The 18,867-nt window shown below is 36.7% G+C and overlaps 1 protein-coding gene across 1 annotated transcript in view; it reads left to right on the top strand.

Moving 5' to 3' along the window:
- LOC150091658 (uncharacterized) overlaps window positions 1-18,867 on the top strand; it is an 89,212-nt gene that overhangs the window by 40,643 nt on the left and 29,702 nt on the right. Inside the window, exon 3 of the mRNA XM_090369153.1 lies at window positions 15,468-15,703. Within this exon, the coding sequence (XP_090225279.1) occupies window positions 15,468-15,703 (236 nt within the window). The remainder of the gene's footprint in view (window positions 1-15,467; window positions 15,704-18,867) is intronic.

Below are 18,867 nucleotides of genomic sequence, written 5' to 3'. Positions count from 1 at the left end.
TTTCTTTTTCATTTTTAGAATACATATAACCTAAAAAATGGCAAAGTTTTTGGTGGTTTCCCCCCCCCCCCCCATTGGATTTTAGACTTATTTACTTTTGTCCTGGCCATGGCTATCACATCATCTAGTCACCCTATGTAAACATCAGCCCTTCTGTGAGCTGATGCTTAGTTGTTTATAAACGGCTATTTGTAGCTGTTTGTTTGTTATTTGGTTTTTAGGAGCATTAGCAACTAAGGCCATATTGCTCTGGGGATGTGCGGTGGTCATTCCCAGACCTTTCCGCATCCTCCGTATTTGGTGGTCACGGGCTCGAACCCTGGTCTAATCAAGAAGCGTGTGCTACGCACTGCTGCTCCTGCCCACCTGGCTATGGAGGTGCCACATATTTGTAGCAGTTTTTCCTTTAAGATGTATAGTTATATACATCTTGAAGCTCTGCATGTGCTTTTGCAAATGTTGAGCTATCCGCTATCCATATCTGTGTAGTCCAGTACAAGAGTGCACAACACACACTTAAATGAACCATAGTTTAAGCTCATGTGACTATTAAATATGGTTAATGATTGTATTCATTGTTGAAATGATTGTTTTCCTTATCACTCTATCTGAAAGCAGACAAGTATAATAAGGACAGCAATTCAGTCATTGAAGAAGTGGTACGGGGAGTACTGTTGAATGGCTAAGAATAATCTGCAGTCCTTTAAGAAATGAAAGGCAGATTACGCTCTATGTAGTATTACTTATTTTTTTCATTCTCATTGTTTTCCATTTTTGACTAACACTACTGCTAAAAGAATGTAAAATATGAATTTTTTTTATAATACAGTAACAGACTCCATGCAGGTATGTTCCTTTTAGGGGTGCAATCCATGGTAAGTTAAAGGATTAGATAACTGCTTGGAAGAAGTAGATAAAACAAGGGAGATATTTTATCTTGTTTTTATTAATTATTGTTAGCTCTTCATTTTGTTAGTATAAAAAAAAAAAAACTGCAGCCATTATCAACCCACTGCAGGATGGAAGCCTCCTTAACAATTCATGCTGAGGGACATGGACCATAATCTACCACGCTGGTCCAGTGCGGGTTGGCAGATCGACTGCATTTAGCAGTCAGGGGCTTGAACCCCGGTCTGCTCAAAGAGCGTGTGCTACTGCACTCCCGCTCCTGACCACTCGGCTACGGAGGCACATAATTGTAAGTTAAAAGGACAACTATTTGTTATTCCTGACATGTGCACTAGTTTAGGTTTAGTCAATATACAAGCACAGTAAAATGTTTTAACAAACATCAGTATAACGAAATATTCAGTTTAACGAATTTTTTTATTTTGTAGTCCCATCTTCCCGACTATATACCTTAACATAAATATGTTTCAGTTTAATGAGTTACAACTGTAATAAAAATTTCATTTTAAGGAATAATAGTATTAACAAAAAATAGTACTAAAGTAGTATTATTATAAAGTTGTATTAAATATTAATAGTATGAAAATTGTATTTTAGCAAAAAATGGTATTAAAATAATTTTTCAGTAAGCATGGAAGTTACTGGCAATATGTGGCAGGATGCCACATTGCATGGTTGCACACTAACCCTTTTTGTTGGTGCTTGTCATATTGATAATCATGCATTTCAACTGTGTTGACTACACACAGTGTGAAAAGGAACAGATTACTCTATTGTTTAGATATCATTTAATAACTTAATTGATCAAAGTGCGTATGGTATTTCGTTATTGGTTTTTGTATTGAATTTTATTTCTTTGTTGCATCTTTTTCATATTTCAGAAATATAAATTTCTTTTTATCATATTCACTTTTGTAGCCCCTATATAATGAACTTAAAAAAAGAAACAAAAGCAGTTTTGCCTAGAAGATAAGAGAAAAATAATCAACGAACCAGACAGAAGAATGAGAAAAGGCAACATTGTGAAAAATATGGTATCAGTTCATCGACACTGTCTACTTTTTCAAGGATAGAGAAAAATGTAAATTCTGGTACCACTGGACCACCAAGGGGGAGGGAATCATGCCAGTGTCAGTGAAAGATGTAGATGAAGCTGTTTACTGATGGTTTGTAGAGACTTAAAGAAGTTTGATTAAAAAAAAAAAAAAATCCAACTTAATGGCAGGATGTTATGTGAAAAAAAAATCTTGGTGGTTTTTTTTTTTTTTTTGCCTGTTCATTTAGCCTCACAAAATTTAAAGGCAGTAAAAGTTGGTTTTGTAGATTTTGAGAATGCTACAGTATCTGCAATAGAACTCTTTGTGGAGAGGAAAGTGATGCTTTAGTAAAAGTTGCAACATCATGGAGAGAACACTTCAGGAACATAATCTCTCCAATATTCTTCAAACAATCCAAATGAAACTGAATTATTTTATAAATTAACATAATCAAAATATGGACATTGTTTTAAGGTAAAATTTAAAGAGGGCAAAAATTCAAAGGAAAGGATTACAATTTTACCATGTATGAATTCCACATGTAGTGACAAAGTTGTTCCATTAATTATCGAAAAATACAAAAACCTGAGGTTTTTCAAAAATGTTCATCATTTCCTTTGTTGAGTATCAAAACAATTCAAAATCATGGATGACTGGCATTTTTAATAATTGAATTTTGTCGATGCATGGAGGCTGAGAAAATATTGCTGCTTATCAACAATTTTGCAGCCTGTATTCTGTTCTAGAACATTTGGAAAATATCAAAGTTGAATTTCTGCCACCAAATTACATTTTAGTTTTGCAGCCAGTGGATCAAGGAATTATCCAAAGGGCTGAAGTGCATTATAGGTCAAATTTAGTTAGAAGGATGTTAATTAATATTTCCATGGATTGTGATAGAAACAGATATTTTCGAGGCAATGCAAATGTTTACAGCTTGGAATTTTGTAAGCACATGTACAATTATAAATTGCTTCTGCAAAGAGAGAATAGTGCCACAGGATGGGAGTGCAATTGAATTTGATATTGAACAAGACCACAAAATGGCTAACAGTTAGCAATATCTGTGTGAAAAATTGAACGTTGGAAGACTTTATCAATAGCAATGCAATTACTTTTGAAGAGCAAGCAAAAAAAGAAATTGTTTTAAATCTTAAATGAAAGAAATGATGCGTCTAGAGAGGAAGTAAAGGAGGATGGTGAAGGAGATGGTAATGAATAAAATGTTATTATAGTTCTAGAAGTAGACAATACAGTGCAGCATTTTCTTTGTAAAACAATGTTTTACAAAGCTATGCAATTCTTCAAGACTATAGAAAGATTGTTGGTTAAACTTGCAAAAAAGATTACAGAGAGAGAGAGAGAGAGAGAGAGAGAGGAATGATGATATCCAGCTCAGGACCCTGGGTGTGCTAAGCCCATACTCACCAGATATGAGCCCCTGGGGTTTATAGCAAAACATTTAGAGTATTTAAGTGTGTTCAGCTTAATAAATTTTAATTTAATGAAAATATTTTCATTTCCCTACATGTTTTCAGATTATTATCTATTATTAATTGTTACAATGACATTTCATTGTAACAATTAATTAAAATGTAAATATTAACTTAGGTGGTTTAAACTTTTAGCAGAATTTACTGACATAATATCGATGGTTTAGTGTCAAACAACGTTAACTTCAAAATCACTTTGTAGTAAACATTTTTTGTAATTAACCAAGAAAAAGTAATTTGATATTTTCTTGGTTTACTGGAAATGTGCTTATAGCCTTAGCTAGCTTTTAAAGTAGCTTAGGCTATAAGCTACTTTACAAGTAGCAATGCATATCGTGTTTGAAATTATATGCATTCTTATTTGTTTAAAGTAAAACTAAAGTTCTCAAAACAAAAATTCAATTTTGTAGTTAACGTTGTTTGTCACTAAACCCTTGATATAATGAAATGTGTTTGCTGGATGCATTGTGTAATGCAGGCAGCTGTGTTTAACACATTTGTCAAGTCTGATGCATACATCATTACAGCACAGCATCCAGTGTGCTGTGATGCATATTGGCAGACATTCTTAAGCAGTTAATGTAAGAATGGTGTGAAAGTAAAGGCATATGAAATTAACTGTTTATTTTTTCTTTGATTGTATTGAGGTTTGGTTATGTACATGGAATAAACTTTCTAAAATTTTGAGTTTTGTTCTAATTTACAGCTCAGCCCAAAAGTAAGTGCTTGCTTTCAGCAATGAATTCTAGACTTTCTTTTCAACCATTATTTAAAAATTTTCAGAATGTTACAAGGACTAGTACGAAAGTAATGCCTCCTAATATTTTGCTTTCAAATGTGGCGATGTAGATCATTTCGCGTGTCACTGAGTGGTTGCTAAAGGTCTCTAGTTTCACCGTACCGAGTGGCATTGTGATTGGTCTCGTGAGTGCAGTACTCGAATTGTTCAAAATGGTGGTTGTTACAGATATATCAAGCAAAGAGTGGTGATTGAATGTCTTACCAAGGAAGAATTGATGCCTATCAAAATCCATTCGCATTTCAAAAATGTTTATGGTGACAATACTGTAGATGTGAGTACAGTTAGACATTGGGTAACACACTTTAAGAGCGGGGAAAGTGACATTATTGACAAGCCCTGAAGTGGCCAGCCATTGACAACAGACAAGAAGAGCAGGATCGACGCTGATCAAAGAAGACCACCACATCACAACATGCAAATTTTGAGATACAATAGGTATAGGGAAACCTGCTGTGATAACCATCATAAAGGAACTTGACTACAACAAGGTTTGTGCCCAGTGGATCCTGAAAATGCTGACACATGAGCACAAAGAAGGCTGGAAAGAAGGCCATTGCAAAGCTGGAGCACTGTTCTTCTTCACCCATCTCATAGCCTGGATCTTGCACCTTCCAACTATCATCTCTTTGGCCTGGTGAAGGATGCACTCTGTGGAACCCATTTTGCAGAACTACCAGCTCAAGCCAGTGTTTGTGAAGCCCTCTGAAGCAAGAGTAAGGTCTTTTACAGGATTGGAATACAGCATCTTAATCAGAGATGGTGGAAGTTCATAGAAAATGGTGACTTTGTGTAAAAATATCAGCATGTTTATTAATGATTGAGGATTAATTGATGTAAAAGGCATAGGTGTAGGAATTAAATTTTCTAAGTAAAAAAAATAGGAGGTATTGCTTTTCTCAATACAATTCTGAAAATTATGTCACATTGAATGAGCTCTCCCTCAAATATAGGTTGCAGCGAATGTATTTACTGGAAGAGAGTAATAGCTGACTGACTGACTGCTGCCTATCATCGGCATTGCTGCTATTTTTGCTGTTAATGCAGCTTAATAGCAGTTGAGGAGGCTAGATAAAAATAGACTGAACATTAATATGAAGTTATCCCAGGGGCTCACATCTGGGGAGTATGGGCTTGGCAAACCCAGTGTCCTGAGCTGGATATCATCATTCTTCTCTTTCTTGTTGATTCCCTTTTACTTTTCTTTCTCTCTCTCTCTGAGTAACATGGGATTTTTTTTTTTTTTTTTGGCTGGTGCAGCATAAGCCTCAGGCTTCCTTATACCTTGTGGCTAATAATAATAAAGTATTGGTTATTGGACAAGTTTTGCTGGTAAAAACCGGTTATTTTATATTGAACTAGCCATAGTTTTTATGTGAAAAGTACTTCAATAATGAACTATGTTCTAATAGCACATTGGGCTACTTTTGTTCTGAAACTTAAGTCTATAAAGTTAGTATTAGTAGTGGCAAATGATGCACGAAAGCAAGGTTATATAGCATCAGCTAAAAAAAAAAAAAATTACTTCCCACATCACCTATTCAACTCTTTCAGTAATTTATCTAGTTCCTTCTTTAGATTTACTCTAATTACCCACTTCTACAGCACCAGATGGCAGTTTGTTCAAACAATCAACTAGCCTTTAGCTGAGAGCAAATTTTTACACATTTATCTAGCAACCATCCTTTCTTAATTTAAATTTATGACCCTAATATGTTGTTTGAGCAAGAGGAAGGATGCCATCAGCATTTAGCTTATTCAATCCATTTAAAGCCTTAAATACATAAATCAGATCTCCTTGTAGGAGCTTAAATTCCAGACATTGCATGTGGCAGAACTGAAGTGTTTCTTGATGAGGGTACTATTTTGTTTGCTTACTAATCTTGTTGCTGTTCTCTTCACCCATTGCAACAAACCCACATCCTTCTAAAATGAGCCTTCCATGCAGTACTAAAGGGGTATAACTTATCCATTGTCTTATACAGCAGAATAATTGCCCCCCTTATCTCTGCTGGCAGAATTCCTGTATATTGTTGACAAAACCCCATGAGTAGTCAGAGGTGGTCTGTCTTCACTGTTTAGAGAATTTCATGTCTGACTGCACAATTACCCTCAAGTCTCTTTTGTTCTCCACTACACTCAGTGTGGTACCATACAATTGATATATTATTATTGTATATCTTGCATTTGCCAGTGTTAAACTTTAATTGCCATTTCTCAGCCCTGCTGCCAAATTTTTTGTGGATCTTGTAGTAGCATTCTGTGATTACTGGCATTAATATATCATCTGCAAACTTAAGACATTAAGCCTGATCGGTATTTTTACCAAATACCTTCATCAGTATTTTTAGTAAATATTGAAATCAACAATGGGCTTGCACTGAACTTTGGACTCAACTTATAACATTAATCCAAGAGTTCAGTTCTCATGGTACTAACTTTTCTCTCTTGCTACACTTCTACAATTTGTACAGCAGTCTTTTATGTGGAATGATGTGAAAAGCTTTTCTAAAAATGAAGTGCATGATATCAAATTTATTTTTTGAATTCAGTTCCTTTGTTAGTGCATCATAGTAATAACCAGTCAGATTGGTCAGAAAAGATCCCCCCCCCCCTCCCAACAAATGCTGTGATTGCCATATAACTACATTTCTGTCTAGATGCTCCTACATTACTTCAAGTAGTGACACCATTATTTTCCATTGATCAGAAGTTAAGCTTCATCATCATCAGCCATTTTCAATCCACTGCAGGATGAAGGCCTCTCCAGCAACTTTCCAGTTCCTTCTGTTTTGTGCAGTGGCCATCCATTTACTACCCATGAACTCATGAATTTCATCTGTCCATCCCCATCATTGTCTTCCGCCTCTTTTTGGGTACCATTCTGTAAGCTTACGGGTCTGTAATTACTCACTTCACCCTGTGGTCTCTCTTTGTGAAATGAGGTTACATTTGCACATCTGAAGTCCATAGGGACTCCCCTTCCCCCAAGTCCAAGGATGCTCTCATAATTATGGCCAAGGTTTGCCGACTTCATTTTTGCTAGACCTCTCAGTATAGTTGCATCGCTCCTGTCCACCTTAAGGTGCCTTATTTTGCATTTAATTTCAACAATTTCTCTTCCACTTTCCTTTCAGTTATCACAAAATCATTTAACTCCTTACTAGAATTTGATATTTTGGAATCCAGATTCTAAAAATTTGTGTGAATGCAAAAGATATATTCAGTTTTTCAGCAATCTGAACTGGATCATCTACAATTAAACCATTCATAACTAGTGGACCAATGTGATTTGAGCAGTCCTTTTCCTTCTAGTGTTAACATAAATAAAGAAGTCTGTTACTTTTCTTTGCATTCTTTGCAAGATCTTTTTGTAATCTGCCTTAAATAGCATTTGAGCCCATGACCACCAAATACGGAGGATGCGGAAAGGTCAGGGAATGACCACCGCATATCCCCGGAGTAATATGGCCTTAGTTGCTAATGCTCCTAAAAACCAAAAAAAAAAAAAAAAGAAAAAAAAGATAGCATTTCCAATCTGGTTTTAGACTAGTTTATACTTTGTGCGATACCCACTGAAGGGTTGTCTTTCTGCAAATTGACCTCTGTTCATCAGATTTAATAATCTGCCTGTTCCTTTTTTGACAACTAAATATTTGGGTCTTAAAATTGACAATCAACTAATTTTTCTACTCCATATTACTCATCTTACAGATAAAATTTTAAAAGTTTATTATTATTATTACTAGACATATAGTGCAAGGAAGCCTGAGGCTTATGCTGCACCAGCCAAAAAAAAATTGAGTTATCCTGAGAGAGAGAGAGAGAGAGAGAGAGAGAGAGAGAGAGAGAGAGAGTAGAAGGGAATCACCAAGAAAGAGAAGAATGATGATATCCAGCTCAGGAACCTATACTCACCATATGTGAGCCCCTGGGGTCATAACTATGTTTGTTCGCATTCCTAAGCAAATAGAGTGGGGATTTAGTGCAAAAACTCTTCATCTTATGTACAAAGCTGTTGTTCTTCCTGTTGTTACTTATGGGGCTTGGAGCCCAGTTTCATTATGTCAGGCTCCTTACCATTCAGTCAAAGGTTATTCTGTTCAGTATACTTTCCTTCTTGTTCGTGCTTGTTGCAGTGTCTCCACGCCTCCCCTTCAAATTCTTGTTGGTGCCTTTCCCTTGATGTTCTCTTAATATACAAATGGCTTTCTTATTATATTTGACAAGATTGTTCTTATGAATTTGATGGCATTTTAATTGACCCTGAAGCACCTTTTAAAGAAGAAAATCTTGCTGTTTCCAAATTTTAATTTCTCGTTGGTTGAGAACATTGGTCTTTCTATTCCAAAGGTAGAACTACTTGAAAGTTTGTTCCATCTGTCTCTGCTTTCAGCAGGGCTACTTTGCAGTGGTTGTAATTTAATTTAATTTCTTTAAGGGCTATGACCTTTCATGCATTCAAATTCTTCCATCAAAATACAATTTCCTCTCTCTGTATGTTTTTCAGCTAGTGCGCGCGCATGCACACACACACACACACATCTCCTATGGCATTATGTCCAGTAAATTTTTTATTATTATTTATAGGCAGTTCCAGAAGAGGCTTTTAAACCTACTGTATAATATGTGGAAAAGCCATTCTCAGCAAAGCCAATTACTGTGAGTGATTTTCAGTATTGTAGTTTGGTTGAGCAATAGGCCTCTTAGCTCAGGTGAATGTAGAAAGCTGTGTTAACCTGGTTTCCTTCTGAGTCAGGTGGAAGCAACTGAAGTTCTACCATCTTGTACTCCTCTCTTGTGTCATGAATGTTGTTGACAGCAGTGAAACGATATACCCTATATCCAAAGGAAACAGCAATAACATGAAAAAAAGAAAGGGATAGGAATCAGAAAGGCAAAAGAGTGGCAAGAGATGAGAGTAGTATCAAAGTAAGCTACATATGGACATTGTTCTTATGCAGGATGGTTCCTGAACATTAGTTGAATGCTGTCATAGTCCTCTGTGAAGATACAAAACTCTGCGAATGGCTAGAAGTAAATTTGGTTTGTTATTGCATTGTTTAGTTGTTTCTGGCCACTTCTGCTACCAGTGATCACTTCTGGCTTAGATCATATGTATGTATTTGCTCTTATCCAGTCCACAAGGAGGTGAGCCATAGTCACAAGTTTTCTGGTGTGATAATCATTGCTGTGAGCTGCTGCTGGGATAGCAGTTCTCAGAGATCTTTGAAAAAATTTTGTAGGCATACCTTGAAAAAGTAGGAAAGTTTCCTTGTTTTCAGTAATTTTGTACTCTTGTCCAGGTATAAATTCCAGTGCAGTATGAGAGGTGCTGGCAAAGGTCAGCATTTAGATGGTGGTGGTAAAGTATGTAGTAGTAATAGTAGTGGCATGTGATGCAAGAAAGCAAGTGTATGAGCTTATGCAGCATCAGCCAGAAAAAAAAAAAAATCATCACACCATTCCCTCCAAATGCCTCTCCAGTTCCTCCTTAAATTTATTTAACCTATCAACTTCCACAACAACAGATGGAAGTTTGTTCCAGCAATTAACCATCCACTGGCTAAAGGCAAATTTCCGCACATCTATTCTACATCTGTCTTTTCTTAATTTGAATTTATGCCCCCTTAGGTTTGTAATCTGAACAAGTGGAAGGATCCCATCAGAATTCAGCGTGCTCAACCCATTCAAGGCCTTATACACCTCAGTCAGATCACCATGCAGGTGCTAGTCTCCAGCCACTGCAATTTGCAGAACTTAAGCCTCTCTTGGTAAGAGGATCCCTTCATTCCCCTCACCAATCTTGTTGCCCTTCTTTGTACATGCTCAAGCAAATCTACATCCTTCCTAAAATGAGGCCTCCAGACCTGTACGCAGTACTCAAGGTGTGGCCTGACCATTGCCTTATGCAGAGGGACAATCACCTCCTTTTTCCTGCTAGCAAAATTCCTATATATCATTGACAAAACCCCATAACCTGCCCTGGCAGCCTGTCTGCATTGCTCAGAAAACTTCATATCTGACTGCACAATTACTCCCAGGTCTTTTTCATTTTCTACCACCTTAAGTGTAGTACCACACAGTTGGTACGTTTCTCTGGGGTTACTTCTACCCATATGCAGTTCTTTGCATTTGTCAAAGTTAAACTTCAGTTGCCACTTCTCCCAAATTTTCTAGATCTGCTGTTAATGACAGTAATGGCAGTAGCACACTGCCATTACTGTCATTAACAACCCTGCCAACCTTTGTATCATCTGCAAACTTCAACACTAAGCCTGGTATACCTTCATCAATATCATTGATAAATATACAAAACAACAGAGGACCCAACACCGAACCCTGTGGGATTCCACTAATAACATTAGTCCACGAAGAGCAGCACTCATTGATTACCACCCTCTGTCTTCTCCCACTCAACCATCCTTTTATCCATTGTAGCAACTTACCCTTAATACCATTCTGCTCCAATTTGTACAATAGTCTTCCATGCGCAACAGTGTCAAAAGCTTTCCTGAAATCCAAATATATGTTATCAAAATTATTTTTTGCATACAGTTCCTTTGTAACCACATCATAATATCCTATCAAATTTGTCAGACAAGACTTTCCCTTAACAAACCCATGCTGTGTCTGAATTATTGCTGCAGTCTTGTCTAGATGATCCTGCAATGCATCTTTAACCAGTGACTCCATTATTTTACCCGGAACAGAAGTTAAACTAACTGGTTTGTAATTACTCGTGTCACCCTTCGATCCCCCTTTGTGAATTGGGAATACATTTGCACATCTCCAGTCCATGGGGACCTCCACTGAGTCCAAGGATGCTCTCATAATTATGGCTAAGGGTTTGCGTACTTCCTTTGCCGCCTCCTTTAATATAACTGGATAGATCCCATCCACCCCAATGCCTTTCTTATGCTTAACTTCAACAATTTCTCCTCCACTTTGTTCTGAGTTATTACAAAATCATTAACCACCCTGCTACAATTTGATAACCTTCTGCCATTTGCAAACCTTAACTCCTCATGTGAATGTAGATGCAAAATACTCACTCATTCAGTTTGTTTGCTATCTGAGCAGGATCATCAACAGTCGAACCATCAATATCAAGTGGACCAATCAGATTCATCCCCTTCCTTTTAGAGTTTATATAAGTAAAGAAATCCTTGCTGTTTTTCTTATCATCTTTTGCAAAAGAGATCTTGTAATCTGCCTTCGCCTGCCTAACCTCCTTTGTGACCTGATTACAGACTAGCTTATATCTGCCATAGGCTTCTGAGTCGTTTGATAATTTATATGCATCCAATGCATTTTCTTCTCTGTTACGAGTCTCATTAGTTCATTTGATAACCATTTAGGCCTAAACCTTGAACAACAATGTGAGCACAGTCTTGCCACAAAGACAACTTCTTGTATCATACAGACCATGCTCCTGCAGTTTTGCATTCATGGATCCATGGCCAGTAAGGAGGTAAGTGAGAAAGATATTAGTAAAGAAACATTTGGTGATCTCTGGGATGAAAGCTTAGATAGTGAAACTCTCTGACCATAGTGGGTTATGCACCATTGATTTTGATTTTAGAGCTACAGCACTGTACTTCAATATTAACTACTATGACAGGATGCACTACTTATTATGCTACTACTACATCATAAACAATGATACTCTTCCCAGCTACTGTAGCAATATGTATTAAGTAAAATTTATATGACACTTGCAATATTAATTATATGCCATTGTAACCATACAAAAAACAAAATTCAGGAATTATATTTAACTTCAGTCCTTTGTTTATATTTTCCTTCTTTTATGACCAAAATACTTGAATGTTAAGCTTAAGTTCAGTGTACTATTACAGATCATTGCCCTGGCAATTTTTGAATATTTTTGAAAAATACAAATATAAGTAAACTTGCAAGATTAAGGCATTTAAAATTATTCATTTTATACAAATTGCAATAGTAATTTGTATGAAATTATTGTTGTAATTTTATACAAAGCAGGAAAATATTTTGTTATCACAGGTTCCTTGTTCCCGTCCTGTTGAAAGTATATTATGTATTTTCAACAGGATAGTGCACTTGTTCATTTTGACTTGTCCAGGCTTATCTGCATATATCCTGAATGATGGATAGTAATTCACTGGGTTGGGGAGACACTTTTGAATACCATCACTAGGACTCAAGAATAATACAATAGAGAAGTTATATGCTATAGGGGGGGGGAAGAAAAATTAAGAATTAGATTAAATAAGATTAGATAAGACTGAATTACAATAACATGAATTATGGATCAGGGTCACTGCTATCGCAAAAGTACCCTACAGCCATAATGTATATATAAAATATTATTAGTATAAAATACACTAAGTAGATGTTTATGCATAGAAATGAGCTAATGAAAATACGGTGTACCCTGAGAGCGATATACGTTGTGAATGAAGGGGGGAAGAAAGGAACCGGAAAAATAATTGTAACTATAGAAAAGTAAACCAAATGAATTTTTTGAAGAGACGACCTAGGTGGAGATAGCATTGCAGAGTCTTTCATAATTTTTGTGTCTTCATCAGAGGTCATCCACCAAAATCATGAAAAAGACAGCATTGCTCTTACTTCTGTTTCCGACATGTTCTGTATGTCAAAGTACACGTGCGAAAGTCCACGTGGTAATATCAATTTTAAATTTTGAATAAAATATGAATAACATTATACCAAGTTTGCAATTACATAATGTGTTAATAAGGTATTGCATACAGAACATGGATGACCTTACAGAAGTAAGCGGAACGCTATGAAAGTAGAAAAAGCAAAGACAAAGGCAAGGAAAATCTGAATGACAAGAACTTACCGCTACAGGCCGGACTGACAGATTCATATTTTATTCAAAATTTAAAATTGAAATTACCACGTGGACTTTTGCACGTGTACTTTGATATACAGAACATGTCAGAAACAGAAGTAAGAGCATTGCTGTATTTTTCATGATTTTGGTGGATCACCTCTGATGAAGACACAAAAATTATGAAAGACTCTGCAATGCTATCTCCACCTAGGTCGTCTCTTCAAAAAATTCATTTGGTTACTTTTCTATAGTTACAATTATTTTTCTGGTTCCTTTCTTCCCCCCTTCATTCACAACGTATATCGCTCCCAGGGTACACTGTATTTTCATTAGCTCATTTCTATGCATAAACATCTACTTAGTGTATTTTATACTAATAATATTTTATATATATATAGGGATTCCTGAAAGATAAACCATAAACATTTTTGGATCTGTGGATAATGATACAACAGGAAGTGGGCATGACTGACTTGTGCACTACTGTATGCCTAGCTGTTCAGAAATGATGCAGATATTTTGAACATTTGATGTGAATTTTGTAATACACCACATTTCCATATATTTTAAACTTTTTTTCTGGTTCCCATTTATTCAGACTTTGAGATTTAGCATATCAAAGTGTTTATACATATTTTTGACTCGCCCCCAAAACAGAAAAGTTCGTAAATATGTTTAGAGTATTGTTTTCTTCTACCTTTTGTCTAAGTGGTTCAAATAGTTTACCTTAAATTTTATTATTTTTCTTTTTGAATTATTAATTATTTGTATTTCAAATAGTTAACTTAAACACACTGAAAGTCACTATACAAACAAAATTATATTATTTAAATTGCAAATGCATATCTTAATTTGCATATACAATATACAGTAGACTCTCAATTTTCCGGGATAGATGGTAAAAACAAATCCCGGGTAATCGATTTCCCGGTTAATCCAAAAATACAGAAGTCCCTGACATACGTAAGAGATACGTTCCAGGACTTCTTGTTTTGTCGAGTTTTATGTAACTCGGGAATGACTAGTAACATATTGCTACTATATTATTATTAACAAATCTGAATTCTGCACGTTACTTGTTAATGTTTGACCATTTTCATACATCCTTATTTAGTTTAATTTTCTGATCCAAATCGATGGCTTTCCTTTTGTTGGTAGATTTACTAGTAGTGCTGTCACTTATTCTCTTAGTCGGCACCATGATAACAGTCAAAATGAAATTTTCTGTAAAGAACTTCACAGGGTTTAGGTGAAAACTCACTATTATCACTCTGTGAGAGCTCACATTTTGCTAAAGCACATTTCTGGAGGTCACTGCCATAAAACAATAAAAACAATTTGCGCTTTGCGTGTTATTGGACTTTTCTGTTTGTGCATCTAATTATAAACGAGTAGTAAACTCGATCTTATTGTATTTGCAATAATACCGATAACTAGAATTCTGTGTGTTTTTATGTTATTATGGTGAAATGTGTTGCTCCTTCACTGAAATCTTCAGTCATAAAAAAAAAAAAAACATAAATAAATTGTAAGAATCTTCTCTTCTTTCCTATTTTTTTGCTTGTTACTCCATATCTCACTTGTGCAATTTGTGTCTGCAGTGATCGTCGTTATTGATTGCTTATTTTATTTATTTTTTTTTGTTTGTTTTAAATTTTACAATCCTAAAAAAAAAATTTGAGTGAAAAAAATTTACGTAAATCCGTAGTTGCGTAAGTCAGGGACTCACTGTATCGGAAAATGTTCAGCAACCTGTGTAAAAAAAAATATGGCAATAGATAAAAAAAACTTGCCACGGACTACTCGCGTGTCCAATACGATGCTTCCCTTTATTTTTTACAACGTTGCGTATGGTTTGGTCACCAACATTATAGTGGTTCATTAGAGATTTAATGGATGCACCGTTTTCAAATTTTTGTTTAACTGAAAATGCAACTCTTTTGCATTTACCCATAATTTTTGCAATTTCTAAACAAAAAAAATTTTGACATACATAAATAACAAAACAAAATTTGTCTTTTTTGCAGTGCAGCGAAACACAACAATTGACGCAACGCACTAAAACAAACTAAACATTTGGTCTTTTTTTTTTTTTTTTTTTTTGAGCGGAGGTTGTGAAGGCAGCAGGGTTGCAAGATAATAGGTACACTAATATCACAATGACGACTTATAATGTCGCTTATTTACGACTTGCAAAACATCTGTTTATACCTATTCTATTTATTACTTGAATTTTATGATTTCTGGTTGGTTTTTTTTTTTATTTTATTTTATTTGGAACCTTGAAGTGTCCCGGTAAATCGAGAGTCTGCTGTATTTTACAGAAAGACCAGGTATTGAAATTTAACTACAGGTTTCAATGATTTGATTGCGTTTTTATATAGCTACAACAAAACCTGCAGCTAAGCCAGTTACAAGGTCTACAACCAGAGCTGTCACAAGATCATCTACAGGAACTGCTTCATTGACAGCAAAATCTCCATCAAAGTCAACTCCTAAGACTGCACAAACCTCACCTTCAACAAAGAAAGTTGCCAAAAATTCACCAAAAGCTGTGGAGATATCCAAAGTACAAAATAAAGCAGATGGTAAACAGTCATCAGCAACCAAAGGTTTAAAGGTTTGTGTGACTTTATTAAACTTGCTTGTTCTTAAATTTAAGTAAAATATGCATATATATATGAACACAATTATTTCTTTGCTGCTTCATATAATTCTCATGACGCTATTTATAATACTTATAGAACTATTCTGTAACTCTGAGATGAAATGAATATCAGAGAAAGAATGCGTATGTTAGGTACTTTTCAAAATTTGCTCGATTAAACAAGTACATTGCTTATTTTACTTTTGTAATAAATAAGAAAATATTACAAAGGGTACTAGGAAAGTTTTGCAATATGACGCAACAATGAATCACAGGAAGCTGCTTGTTGCTGCATGTTGAGACATGTTCATACGTGCATAGTATCCACCGCGCCAAGTCGATGGGCTCAGTTATTCATTAGTAGTGAGAGTGTAAAGTGCTTGCGATGGCATCGTGGTCACGAAATGAGATAAGGACAGTTGTGCGGTATAATTTCGTGCGTGGTTTAACCATAGACCAGTGCTTAGAAGAAATGACTCTTGCACTAGATTATGATTGTCCACATCGTACAACGATATTCAGGTGGTATAGAGAATTCCAAAGGGGAAATTTCACTCTGGAGGATTCTGAGAGGCCGGGAAGGCCACGAACGTCAGTTACGGAGGAAAACGTTACTGCTGTGAGGAAAATGCTTGACGAAAACAGGCGAGTGACCTACCAACAGATAGAGGATACTTTGGGCCTAAATGCACCAGCAATTCGTTCGATTCTGCAAGATCATTTGCACGTGAAGAAACTTTGTTCTCTCTGGGTGCCGCATCAACTGACTGAAGAGCAGATGACACGACGTGTGACTTGGTGCCGGGAGATGTTAAAAAAGTTTGATAAGGGACAATCTCGGTATGTGAACAACATCGTGACAGGTGACGAGACTTGGCTGTACTATTACGATCTGCTGACCAAGGCTCAAAACAAAGTTTGGGTCTTTGATGATGACGACACACCCGTAATTGTCAGAAAATCCCAATCTGTAAAGAAGAAAATGATAGCTGTATTTTTCAAATCGAGTGGAATTGTGGAACGTGTCGTTTTGGACACGCAGAAGACAGTCACAGCTAAGTGGTATACTGAACAATGCCTGCCTAAAGTCATTGGATCTATGAAGAACCTGCGGCCAAAGTCAAGAATGGACACCTGGTACCTCCATCACGATAATGCTCCAGCTCACCGCGCCAAAGCCTGCACCGAATATTTGACCACGACAGGACTGAAACTTCTCGAGCACCCTCCCTACAGTCCAGACCTTGCTCCCTGCGACTTTGCACTGTTCCCGCATGTGAAAATGAAGCTAAAAGGGAGGCGGTTTTCCAGTGATGAGGACCTTCTACGGGCTTGGGACAACGAGTGTGCTTTACTCCCTAGTGAAACTTGGCAGAACTGGTTTAAAGATTGGTTTCGGAGGATGGAGAGGTGTATTGAATGTAAAGGAAATTACTTTGAAAAAATTAAATAAACAAAGCTATATTGCAAAACTTTCCTAGTACTCTTTGTACAAAGGGTACTAGGAAAATGTTTTGCAATATGACGCAACAATGAATCACAGGAAGCTGCTTGTTGCTGAATGTTGAGACATGTTCATACGTGCATAGTAGCCGCCGCGCCAAGTCGATGGACTCAGTTATTCATTAGTAGTGAGAGTGTAAAGTGCTTGCGATGGCATCGTGGTCACGAAATGAGATAAGGACAGTTTTGCGGTATAATTTCGTGCGTGGTTTAACCATAGACCAGTGCTTAGAAGAAATGACTCTTGCACTAGATGATGATTGTCCACATCGTACAACGATATTCAGGTGGTATAGAGAATTCCAAAGGGGAAATTTCACTCTGGAGGATTCTGAGAGGCCGGGAAGGCCACGAACGTCAGTTACGGAGGAAAACGTTACTGCTGTGAGGAAAATGCTTGACGAAAACAGGCGAGTGACCTACCAACAGATAGAGGATACTTTGGGCCTAAATGCACCAGCAATTCGTTCGATTCTGCAAGATCATTTGCACGTGAAGAAACTTTGTTCTCTCTGGGTGCCGCATCAACTGACTGAAGAGCAGATGACACGACGTGTGACTTGGTACCGGGAGATGTTAAAAAAGTTTGATAAGGGACAATCTCGGTATGTGAACAACATCGTGACAGGTGACGAGACTTGGCTGTACTATTACGATCTGCCGACCAAGGCTCAAAACAAAGTTTGGGTCTTTGATGATGACGACACACCCGTAATTGTCAGAAAATCCCGATCTGTAAAGAAGAAAATGATAGCTGTATTTTTCAAATCGAGTGGAATTGTGGACCGTGTCGTTTTGGACACGCAGAAGACAGTCACAGCTAAGTGGTATACTGAACAATGCCTGCCTAAAGTCATTGGATCTATGAAAAACCTGCGGCCAAAGTGAAGAATGGACACCTGGTACCTCCATCACGATAATGCTCCAGCTTACCGTGCCAAAGCCTGCACCGAATATTTGACCACGACAGGACTGAAACTTCTCGAGCACCCTCCCTACAGTCCAGACCTTGCTCCCTACGACTTTGCACTGTTCCCGCATGTGAAAATGAAGCTAAAAGGCAGGCGGTTTTCCAGTGATGAGGACCTTCTACGGGCTTGGGACAACGAGTGTGCTTTACTCCCTAGTGAAACTTGGCAGAACTGGTTTAAAGATTAAGATTAGTTTCGGAGGATGGAGGAGGTGTATTGAATGTAGAGGAAATTACTTTGAAAAAATTAAATAAACAAAGCTGTATTGCAAAACTTTCCTAGTACCCTTTGTATATCGTGGTGAAAATTTTGCGAGACCTATTTTACCAGTGATTATTTCTAATTATCTAATGATTATTGTTATGATTTATTTCTGATCATTATTAGTTGAGTCCCCAAACATTTTAATCACAACCCATCACATTGTCCTCAATTATCCCTGAAGCCAAAAGGAACAAGGAGTTGGTTAGGTGATTGAGGTGGCTGCACTGTGGGAAAGTAGTTGAGAGAAAATGTTGGTAGAGTTTTGGAACTTCCCAAATGCAATTGTTTCTCATGATAGAGTGTGTATGGGAAGAAACCTGATGCAACACCTTTCATACTGTCACATACAGAATATTCACCTATCTTTCTCTGCATGGGCATTGGTTTGTTTTGCCAATG

Source organism: Mastigoproctus giganteus, chromosome 1, assembly GCF_048544385.1.
Source record: "Mastigoproctus giganteus isolate SK-2022 chromosome 1, ASM4854438v1, whole genome shotgun sequence".
Lineage (NCBI taxonomy): Eukaryota > Metazoa > Arthropoda > Arachnida > Uropygi > Thelyphonidae > Mastigoproctus > Mastigoproctus giganteus.
This window is presented reverse-complemented; position numbering and strand designations above follow the sequence as displayed.